The sequence below is a fragment of the Gavialis gangeticus genome, unplaced genomic scaffold, assembly GCF_001723915.1.
Source record: "Gavialis gangeticus isolate Ggan-Ray unplaced genomic scaffold, GavGan_comp1, whole genome shotgun sequence".
In the NCBI taxonomy this organism is placed as follows: domain Eukaryota; kingdom Metazoa; phylum Chordata; order Crocodylia; family Gavialidae; genus Gavialis; species Gavialis gangeticus.
The window spans coordinates 12,898,997-12,911,055 of record NW_017728991.1 but is presented as its reverse complement, the minus strand read 5'-3'; the positions used below and the strand labels follow the sequence as shown (position 1 = coordinate 12,911,055).

At 40.6% G+C, this 12,059-nt stretch overlaps 1 protein-coding gene across 2 annotated transcripts in view; it reads left to right on the top strand.

Moving 5' to 3' along the window:
• CACNA1G (calcium voltage-gated channel subunit alpha1 G) overlaps nt 1-12,059 on the top strand; it is a 324,600-nt gene that overhangs the window by 214,972 nt on the left and 97,569 nt on the right. The window contains exon 35 of one of the 2 annotated variants that reach the window (XM_019517491.1): nt 2,716-3,844. The exons of the other annotated variant lie outside the window; for it this stretch is intronic. Within the exon in view, the coding sequence (XP_019373036.1) occupies nt 2,716-3,585 (870 nt within the window). The 3' untranslated portion in view covers nt 3,586-3,844. Of the gene's footprint in view, nt 1-2,715; nt 3,845-12,059 lie in introns of those variants that run through there. 2 annotated transcript variants of the gene reach the window in all.

Genomic DNA, 12,059 nt, shown 5'->3' with positions numbered 1-12,059 from the left:
GAGCCAGCGTTAAGTCAATTAACTCCCTCAGTTGCCTGAATAGAAATGCAACAGCTGCTGCATTGTGAAGCAGGAATCAAATCAGGGAGTTTCTATTGTGGTCAGAAAATCAGTTTCTCCACTGAATACATACACCCCAGTTTTGAGAAGCCACTTTTAGGAGAAAAGGTGCATGTAGTATTCCAGAAAATATGATGTATTCAGAAATCGTCTTGCTTACTGTAATAGGCAACTGTGGAAAGATCTGCCTGTGGAAACCCTTGGTATCTCTAACAAAAGTAAATGAATGTCCCTTTGCAAGATCAGGCCCATGTTCAGGGTCTAAGATAAACCCATGAGCAGGAATTGAGAAACAAAGCTGTAATGTTCCTCACTGAACCCAGGTTTTAAAAAAGTCCGTCACATTAGCAGGAATTTACACATTTGGAATTAACCTCAATACTTTTATTATAGAATTTTAGGCATATTTCTTCCCTCTACAATTTTTTTATAAAGCAATTAGAACTTTTCAAACAGGTGTCAATTCAAATAGCCTTTCAGTGTATTGTTTATACATGCTAATACTAAATTTCTAATCTGGAGGCTAAACAGGAAAGATGAATGTACAAATTTTAGGAAGATCAATGAGTTATATGTTTGTAATGCATATAATATATATGATGCATCCATGTATTTCTGTGTGTGTGAACTTGCATATACAAAATTATACATGTGTGCCTATGTACTTATATGCATATGAATTTTCCTAATTCTGCAAATATTTACATGTGCTTAACTTTGTGAGAAACCCTGTTGAAGTCAAAGGGATTACTTATGCACTTATAATTAAGCACTTGTATAAATGAGTGTGTGTATTACAGTTCATTGGAGTTTTACCAAAGCAGCAGCTATAGGGTTTTGCTCAAATGATTAAAAAAAAAAGTTTGGCTGATCTTTATGGACTATGTTTCATGAAGTTTCATTGTGGAAATAATTTTGAGGTAACTGTCTGACCACAGAAATATGTCTAAGGACTAATATGCCCATCTTTTCAAACTTGTATATTAAATTCTGGCCAGAGGGGGTTGTTTTTTTCAGATTATGAAAAAAGATAAAGAAAAAATGTCTCCCAACTGAATTATTTGCATCCAGAGCCAACTAACAAAGACAGTTTATAAATGCTGTACAAAATAGGCAGACAACAGTCAAACAAAACGACGTCTGCAAAAGGTTTGGTAAGACGTATAAAGGTGCTGCTTCCAACCTGCCTGCAGCCATGGGTAAGGATTATGTTTCCTCAGACACCAAGCAGCCTCAATACAGCATCCCTTGAGAAACCTGAACTCATCTACTATAAAAGATGGAAATCATTGTAGGCGCTTAAACTGTAGTGGTAAAATTGGTTTCAGGAAAATAAAAATCATGTTACCATAAAAACGTAATGTGGTGGTGGGGGGGGTGTATATATATATATGTATGTAAGTGTGTGTGTGTGTGTGTGTGTGTGTGTGTGTGTGTGTATGCATATTAGAGGTTTTTTAGGGGCCCTGTAGGCTGAATAGAATGGACTGGCGGGCCATATCTGGCCCACGGGCCGCATTTTGCCCACCCCGATCTAGATCTAGATATAATGTAATGAATGCAAGTCAGGTATTTGGGAGGGTTTGCATGTGTGAGGATCAGGCCCTTATGATTTATTTAGCTCCAGTGATGTCCTAAGCAGTAGATAATATACTAAAATAAAGATACTTCTTGCCCCCAAAGAACTTGTACAAAAATTTCCTCCCACCCACTGTCTAGATTTCCAGTGGACTTTGAATCTTGAACCTTGAGGGCTGAAAATATTAGCAAAGGAAATAACTCCTTATAGCTGATGGTAGTAATGGACTCTTTATCTTCTAATGCAAACCACTCACTGGATTGGGACAACAGAAGCACTCTTCTAGTGTGATTTACACTTGCTTGCTAAAACAATAGACTCATAAAACACAGGATGCAGTGAGAATGCTTTTCGAAGACAAGTAACCCCCAGATACTGCAAATGCATACAGATGCTCACAGAAGTAGTTCTCCCACATTAAGCTAGGCTAGGTCACTCATGAGTGAGTGAGAGGATACATTTATATTTCATGAAATTACAAACTCCCTTCTTTTACATCCTGAGGTTATAACCAACAAAGCACTTAGGCACGTACTTACCTTTCTGTGTTAGACCCACTGATTTCGGTGAGGCTACAAATGTTTTCATGTAAGCATGTCTGTAAGTACTTTGCTGGATTGTAATCCTAGAGCCTGCCCCAGTGCCAATGAAGTCAGTGGAAGGGCATGCCTTTGATTCCAATGGGAAAAAAGATTTTTTTTTTTTTTGTCATTTGCTTGAGTAGAAATAGAGCTAAACAGCGAGAAAGTTGCAATTTTCCTTTTTCTTTTTTTGGTCATCTACATCTTGCTACAACACAATCTGAGAGTCTGCTATCCTTAAATCCTGCTCTAACTTACATTGATGCATACTCAGAGGAATCGCACTGAAACCAGAGTTACTGGTAGTAGGTTGTAACATGGAAGTCGGTGGAGTTCCTTCTGGATTTGCATTGATGTGCATCTCAGCAGAGTTTAGCCCCAAGAGTGACAACCTGTCCTGTTAATTTTGTGCCTTGCCTGTACTAACCTTTGTTTGGTGTGTGCCTCTCATCTGACCATTTCCCTCCTCCCCAATTTCTTGATGCTCTGGTGTAGATGGCAATAAGGAATGACTCTTTGGACACGCATTGCTCCGAAAGCAAGGAGAACCTCCAAGTAGAGGTGACTGAACTCTCTGATGCCACTGTCCCGGCGGTGCCCACAGAGGATCCATCGAGTGCTCTGATACCCTCAGAAGCAAGAGAGTCGGCCAGCTGGAGCCGATCAAGTGTTCATACTCAACAACATTCCCACAATCAGTATAATATTTCCAAGCACACAACAACTTTGTGTGTATGTACAGACTCATACCAAGAAACGCCAGGAAACTCAATGGACCAAGAAGTATCTGAGATAAGCAGCTCTTCGGAGCCTTTAACTTCAGGAACTTGTACAGCCTTGAGTGCCTGTTCAGCGGTTCAGCCTGTAAGTCCGAAGAGGAACGTAGGCAGTAGCAGCAATGTAACTTTGAAGGACCTGAAGAAATACTACAGTGTAGATACCCAGGGTCTTCTCAAAAAACCATCATCTTGGTTAGATGATCAAAGGAGACATTCCATAGAAATTTGTTCCATGGAAAACAGCCCTCAACACCATTCCACATCTAGCTCTTCTGGCTTCATAAGTCAGGTCTTAAGTGAAATGGAAGGCTTGCAAGGAACACGGCAGAAGAAAAAACTGAGCCCCCCATGTATATCAATAGATCCACCAGAAGGACGGAGTTTGTTACCTAGAGGACCTCATGGCATTTCACCTCCCAGTGCAGACATTTGCTTGCGAAGGCGTGCTCCCTCTTGTGATTCCAAGGATTCGATGGACATAGGGGATTCACTGCTTCCAGACAGTGTGGCAATGTCTCCTACCCCAAAGAAAGACTTGTTGACACTTCCTAGTTTTTCCTTTGATCAAACAGAAATGGATCCCTGAATTACTTTTTTTCTGTTGGTGCCAAATGTTTTCTTCCTCTCATGTAATAAAAGACAAAAAAACAACAACAACAAAAATATCTCTGTATTCCAAAATGGCACTGGGTAAAACATTTCCAAAGAAAGTTTAAAGAACCAGCTGGTTAAAGAGTGGTTAACCTATATCACGCTTACTTAAGCATATGTTCTGCTTAGGTAAAAGCAATACGATGTGCAGAATCTATATGTATATTATATTTTATTAAATTAATTGAATCTAGTATTGCGGGATGTAGTACATTTTGTGACTAAGGACTTGTTTAATTTTCTTCTGCTTTATGTATCTCAGAATATTTCTGAGATGAAGCTGGTTTTTATGGATATTTTAACCTAAAAATGCATATTTAATCCTTTCTCTCTCTTTCTTTTTTATTTTGTTTTGTTTTGCAAAGCACAAAATGTAGCCAATTAGTGCATTACAGAGGAAGTGTATCCCATGCTCAACAATGAACAAAAATAACTTTGAAACTGTAATGTAACTTATTTCTACCCCTAAAACTTCATCCTGTTCTGTAGACAAGTCATTTGGATACGCTAGAAATTAAATGGAATTTTTTAAATAAAATTCTTTTCTGACCTAATGTAAAATCATTATCCAGAGTAAAACAGGTGCACTAGAACAGAAATATACAGTATGCCAATAGATATGTAAAGATTTATACTGTAAAGAGAATTCAGCTATATATTGACATTTCCACTATGTTGGTTTATAAAAAAAAAAAAAATGTTAAATATATTTATTGCTGGTAATAGTGGTGGTCAATAGATCAAATCTTCAAAAGCACTTAATATGATTTAGGTACCTGAGACCTATAGGCACTTTTGAATATTTTCCCCAATATTTTGGGGTATTGAAGGTTTCTTCCTGCTCTCTTCCTTTGGTTCGACCCTAGCGTTAACACCAGTGCAATCACTCCTGTTTTATAGTAGTGTCAGAGAGGAAGAAGACCTATAAATAAATTTGCAGTCACTTAAACTCAAGTGCAGTCCTGATTAGGGAGAGCACACGCAAAGTTAAGACCGCGCTGAAGTCGCTTCCTTCTCAATGAGACTTAAGAAAATGTGTGTAGAGAAGGACATGTGTAAGAACTTAGTTGCATCAGACCTGGTTTGACAATTGCAAGAATATTCAAGAAAGTACATATAGGAAAATCTGTAGATATTGAAGTAACAGCAACTTGTTTTATTTTCAGTAAAACAAGCAAGTTTTTCATTACCAGAACTGGAGTTAATTTGCAAGACCCTGATATACCTTTTGTCCAACCTAGTAAAGGCTTTAACCAGCAACATCTTGGCGTGAGGCTAAATTAAGGTTGAATTGGTACCAAAATTTCATAATTTGTCCTTAATGTCAGTCATTTCGGCATGTAATGAGCTGACTCTGCGCTAACACCGTGTCGAAAAATCAGTTTGTGAAACGGTAGTCGGTAGGATTACACAGAGTACAAATCCCTGCAGGATTGGGCTCACTGGGCCATGTCCTGCTCTCAATTACCCCAGTAGGACCTGGTCTAAATCTGAATCAAACTTTGAGCCTTGGTAGAATCAACTTAACCGGCCTCCCTAAGGCTTTACAAACTTAATTTTAAGTATGTGAGTAGATGAGAGTAGTCCCTGCTAAATTAATGGGGCTACTCACTTGCTTAAAATTAAGTATAGGCATGTTTTCATAGGATGGAGACATGAGTCCATGTAATTGAGAGAAGGATTTGGGCTGGTTTCATTCAAGAATATAAACTCTATCATTTGAGAGCTCGTAACATTTTAAGCACCGCTGGTCCTCTTCAAACTACTAACACCTTTTGGTTGTAAGATTGTTTGTGTGGGTGCAGAAATTACTCTGTCGTGACTACTTGTTCTTCATTACCTTCAGATGCATCTATACAAGAAAGATGCCCTGTGTTTAATAGGCCCGGGTGAAGACTTAAGCTTCTTGCATTTTGACTTGAGGAAGTTTATTGTCTTGAACAAGCACTGTTGAATTCACATGTCCCATAAAAATGCAGCAAGCCAGACAATCAGTTTAGTTTGAAGCACCACAATTAACATTCTGTACCTTCTCTTCCAGATAGATTAATTCTTGGCTAGGACATTATTTCCCCTAATATATGCCCTTAGATAGAGCATTCTCTGAGAATGCGAGTCCAATTCCAACGTTAAACCCAATTAAAACAGTCATTACAGAACAAACAAGCCTTTCATCAGTTCTTCACCCCGGTCATGTTTAAGGAAATAATAAAATTACAATGTGGTAAGCCTGAGAAATATTCTTAATCCCTTTTTGGTTTTACTCTCTTAATGAGCTTTAGCCTTCTCTTTTGATCCTACTAAATAATTTGGCAAAATGGTCACTAAAAATAATGTAGCCAAGTTTGCTAAATTATTCACAATGTTTTATATAGCTGGAGTGGTATCTACACATGCACACACAGGACCTTCCATGTAATATAATGTGCAATATTTTAGTCTGAAATCATGGTGCAAGAAGGTGATGTAATGTTAGTCCGTACTGCGCTCCAACTGTAACAGGAAGCATAAAAACTGTTTTGCTTAAATCTCTTCTATTTTCAGTACTTTGGGTTTTGTCCACTGACGAGGTTTGTGTGAATAACACTAAAACCAAGTTTACATCATACATTCATGTTCAATAAAGACCAATCAATAAAACATGCTGTATGATGATGCATTCAGGAAAAAAAAAAAAGGCATGTAAAATAGTTTGTTTTCTAAATGAGATGATTTTTTTCTAGCCGCCCTTTTGAAAATCAAATACAAATGTACTGCAGAGTGTGCAATAATCTTAACATAATTTTAGATACCTTTGGGGGGGGGGGTTTTATAGAATCTGACTTTTTTTAAACAAAAAATGTACAAAAATCCACGGGGATTCTGTAGAATGGTTATGTTGATAGATTTTTTATATTTTTGTAGACATCTGTAGATAAATTCTTAAAAGTCTGCATAGCATCTTGGAAACAGGAGAAGCTCTGTCTAATATTTTCTTTTCCTAAATTTGGAGCCAGATCTACTGTATTACAAGATTTATAACCTCGTTCCAAAGTCTGCATAAAGGTAATGTGTGGAAGTGAGTAGCTAATTAAAGTTCTATGATGTTTTAGTGCTCTACTGTTCCAAACTGTACTGGTCCAAACTATGCCCACCTGAAACCTCCGTCAGCCCTGATCGTAACTTAGTCACATTGCTAGCCAGTCCATTCAAAGCACACCAGCACTTTAATATTGTGGATTTACTGTATATGGATGGGAAGAGAAGATTTTGCTTTGCCAGTCTTACCTATGAGGAAAGAGAGTGTGTGACCGTGTCTGGAAAAATGTAAACTCCATACTTGCAGCATTGCACTTAGTACTCCTAACTTTTCATAGGTAGACCACAAGTTATTTAAACTGTAGATAATTTTGGAGGAGGGCAAAAAACACTGTTTTTGGCTTCTGTGGATTGCACTCAACACCAAGGTTTGGTTTAAGACGAAAAGAAATACAAAAGATTTATCATTGTAAATGAGGCGATCGCCCCAGTTCCCCCTTCTCTGACCCTTGATTATAATAACCCATGTACACTATTACACGAGATGACTAGAGTAGGCACAGTACTATTGCAATGTCCGTAACAACCTAGTATATATTATAGAACTTTGTATTTAATAGTTAATATATTGTTGTACTGTATCAGGTATATAGACCAAAACTGGGTCTTTGATCAGGGCAGCAAAAGCTGGTGTTAATGGGGAAAATTGGGTTGAAATGTTCTTTCTAAAAAGAAATGAGTGTAAATCTTTACAAATGACAAAAACAAATGTGTCCTATTAAAAGCTTTTGAAAAGAAAACAAATGTGCATTTCACTTCTTTTGTGGTCGATGATCTGTTTATCGTTCAGATTGGTGCGATCTTTGGTCGTGGTCTAATTGCAAACATGTTGGCGTCCACAACGTATAACTTAGCAGAAGCAGGCTGGAAATCTAAAGGGTGCTTAGTAAACGTGAATCCTTTGCGAAGCCATTAAGATGACACCAGAAATGAAGTTGGCCCAGCATGTTGCCAGGTGCGTTCTGCTTTGCTAACAAACAAGGTAGTCGATTGCTCGTGAGCAGCAGGAATACCTGGGCCAAGTGCAATTTGAGTAGGGGCTGAATAACAAGAAAGCCACAGGGATTTCAGTGAAGACTGCTGTAACCATAGACGAGAAAAAGGGATTTGGGGAGGGGTGAGTTTGAGCCGTACATAGAAGGGAACTTGGGAGGTTTCTGTGAGTTAATGACTTATTTGGTAACCTAAGTAAGGCATTAACAGACTCCATTCTCTGCCAACCTGCACCTTGTGCTGTCTTTTACCCCAACATTAATGGCACCATTCTAATTTGGCAGTATTTTATCTTCATTTTGCAAACGAACATAAGAAGTACCGTACTAGGTCAGACCGATGGTCTATCTCGTCCAGTATTCTGTCCCCAACAGTGGCAGAAATAGAGGCTGTAGGAGAGCATTGAACCAGCTATATCTAGCAATCTGTTCCCTATTTAGTATCTCCCTGACATTAATTTAGAGATGCCAGAGGAAACATCTCCATCCATTCTATTTAATAGCCATTAATGGACCTATCATCCATGAATTTATCCCGTCTCTTTTTGAGCCTGGCTAAGCTATCTGCCTCGGCACCTCCTGTGGCAGTGAATTCCACGCGCTCGGTATAAATGACTGTACAAGTTGCAGAGTTACGGAGAAGTGGACGTACGTTAACTGTTCCTTGTGGGTTACCATCAAGCTTTGAACCCACCACTTCGAGCAGCTATATCTGGCACTTTAGCTAAAAGGTGTAAGCATGGCTGCTAGTAGCAGTAGCCTTTTATCCTTTGAAAACAGCCACAAGTGAAAGGCTTAGTTATTGTATTATCCTTGATTATATTTCTCTTCTATTGAGTTTGCTTTGACAGCATCACCAGCCGATCACAGTGGTACTAGAGGTTCAGATATTGATGGGCGTCTGCAGAGTGCATTCTGATCCAGGGCTCTGGTCCATGCTCATGTCTGCGTTGAAAACAGTGCCTGGATGTTTCTGACGTGACTGTTGATCAATGCTTACATGGAATGAATTTTGCCCTGCAGAGGGCTGGCACAGAACCCTTATGCCCCCAAGTCCCTTTTGAGCCCGCAAAACAGGGCCCCACTTGGGTTGAGCAGTTCTTGGACTCTGAGTTCAACCCCCTCGCCCCAAAGTGCTCCGAATGATGAGTTTGATTCAGCCAAGTACCCAGGCATGTGCTTAACCTGAAGTGACAGTTCCGTTGGCTTGAAGATAGGCGTGTGCCGGATTGGCGCACAATGCAAGTCACTTTGCAAGATCAACCCCTCCTTGCAAGGGAATGAATTGACCCTTCAGGTTGTTTCCATTCTTAGGTGTTTGGGGCACTCTACTTCCGGGGGCTGAAAGTCAGTGAACACTTATTCTCATGGGAAACTGGCAATGCAAATGATTTGTGAAGACTTGTTTTTCACTTGATTTTTTTTTTTTTTTTTTTACTTGGGATTTTTAGAAGGTTCCTCTTCAGACTGACCGTTTATGAAACTTTGCCTGTTCCTTTGTATATACTTGATTCCTTTCTCCCAAGGGCATCAGCATACCAAATCTGGAGGAGCTTGCATTTTCCTGTCATCAGGTGAGTAAATTTTGGCTGCTGCAATGAACTGGCTGGGTTTGTATGTGATGAAAGCTGCATCCCGGGGTTCTGTGTTTTAAACACGGTATGTTCTTGGCTTGGTCTGGAGCACTACAGTGGAGTCAACTAATTATCAACAGGAATATTGCACTGTGAGAACTGCATGCCCAGTGCACCAGGTGGGGCCCGAAGTTGCTGATGGTTTTAAAACCATCAAGCTGTCTCACGTATTCCAAAAAGCATGAAGCAAGAGGATATTTTGCTTCTGGTTAGCAGATGCAAAGCACAATATTGCTTTACAAGAAATCTTAAGGAAAGACTTTGCCACAGCCATCTAGAAGATGAGAGGGAAAAGCAATAAAAAAATCCCCATAAGATTCAGCTTCTCTTTATTACAGTAATGTCCAAAGGAGCCAACTGAGATGCAGCATAGGCTCAGAGTGAGGGAGTCTCTGCTCCAGTGCTTATTGCCTAAGTGGACAAGGCAGATGAAGGGTTGGAGAGATGCAGAGGAGTGCAGGATGTTGGCCCTGGTTGTGCAGAAGGTCAGTAGCAGCACTGGGAATAGAAACTAAATCCTACTGAGTGCCAAGTCCAGTTCTTGCACTTATTTGTCTTCCCTCCTCAGTAGTGTGCAAGATCAACATGAATACAACTTTATTTTGCTGTGAGCATGCAGGTAACGTTGCTGCCATCTAGAGGCTGTGATGGGAAGCAGTATTTTTAGGGAAAAGGGGGATGTGTGAACTGGACAAGATGCTTTTATTTTCTGGGCACATGGAAAATCCCGTTTGCAAGATAACGTTTTCTCCGATGCTCTATCAAACCCTGTTTATTCATGGCAGGTTTTGGCTTTTATTACAGTGTCAGTGACAGACCAGTTCTAACACTGAGGGGCACATTAAAAATGATAATACTGGCAGAGGGGCAAACATCCCATATATATGGTGGCCCTATGGCCCGCATGTGTCCTCCTTCTTTCCAGAGCAGTGAGACCGTCATTTCTACTAACCTGCACTGATATCAAAGCTATTGCAATACATCCGTTTGAACATGGGTCCAATATACATGAAAGAACAATGAACTAAATGCATGTGGTTTATAAAAAGATATTCCCAGGTCTTAAGCCTGACAAACTCGCTGGATTTTAATGTGAATAATTGCATCCTGCATCCTTAAATGAGGCCTACATAAGTTTTGAGCTGCCTTTTACCTTGTTTTACTTCCCATCCTAGACTATTTTGCATATAGTTATTGTGCAGTGTCTTATCATTGCTGTGTTCCTCCCCAGAGATGGCTGCATTTCACGACCAGACCAAATGATCCCTCTGTCAGGTTTTGTGAACCATTTATTGATGTTAGAAAAGTGCTTTGAAATCCTTAGATACTGTGGAAGACCAAAGTTAGTTATACTATTAAGTACATTGAACCTAACAAACAAACCGTGCCTAATTTGAGCAGAATTCTTTGCTTCTGAATTTGTCTTTGGTTTCAGTCTAGACTTCATGCTGGCTTGGTTTGATGACTTAGCCCCACATCTGCTCGGCACTGCCTGCCTGTTTAATGACTGCCTGTTCCACTTCTCTCCATCTTCCCCAAATGTTTAGGTTGGTAGAAAAAATGTGCATTGGGCTAACTGGATATTGGATGTATTTGATTCACTTAATTTCTCATAGTTGTAAGTAACAGTTCCAGGAGAACTATCTACACTCTCTCCTGAGGGTATAGCTACACCGCAATCAGAGCAGTTACCATAGTGCGGAAACACCCACGCTAGTTAAATGAGCTAGCTCAGCACAATGCTCAGCACAGGCTGCAAAGTCTGCCTGAGTATTTGTGACTAAACTCCGTCCTGCCGCAGCAAGTCTGTTACCAGGTACCTGAGCCAGCTCATTTAAAGCTAGCTTGGTCCTTCTGTCGCTGCTAGCTACCGTCGCTGCTCAGTGCAAACAGCCCAAGATCCTTCTTCGTCTACACAAGTGATGGAAGTGGCAGTCCAGATTCACTTCCCTAGATATTTAGGTATGGTCCCCACCTCTCCTATCCGACAGCATCACACTCTTTAACGTATGTAATCTCTGTGTGGTGGTAAGGAAGTGTGGTTGTACAGAACTAAGGCACAGGAAGGCCTAGAGGGCAATTGTGGGCGCTTTGCTAGTTTGTGGGGATTCACAGGCTCCAAGTTAGGGACCCAAGCCTCCTATACAGTACGCAAGGGGAGTTTAAGGGCATAAACAGAAGTAACAATTGTTTTGCTATCAGAGGAGATGGATACAAGCTGTTAGGATGCAAGTGCTTCTTCTGCATGATGCTTGCAAAGCCACGGCCGCTGTAACCCTTTAATTCATTTGCAGTCAGAGTTCAGGTGACTTGCATCCCTAACATCCCAGTGGTTAGTTCACAGTCTTTTCAGCATGCTCCTGAGCAACATTGCCCCTTCCCTTTTGAAGTGGCTCAAACGTAGGTTTGTCCACCCCAGAAAGGGTGTCACAACAGCCATCACCGCTGTGAAAATGGGGATGCCCGAGCGAGCCAGTGGGCAATGGGAAGAGAGGGATGAGTCTGAAGCCTGGCTTCCTAAGGGACTGAGGCTCCTAGCTCTGAGCCGTAGGGTGGTTTCTCTCTTGCAGCCCAGTGCCCTGTCTGGGAGTTGGGCTCCTAGGTCCTGTCTTTGCAGGGCCCCCAAGGCCCATGGTGGTGCTAGTTCCTTTCAGACCTGAGAGCTCAGTGGATTGTGAGAGAAGGAGACTACTTTGCTGCTGTCT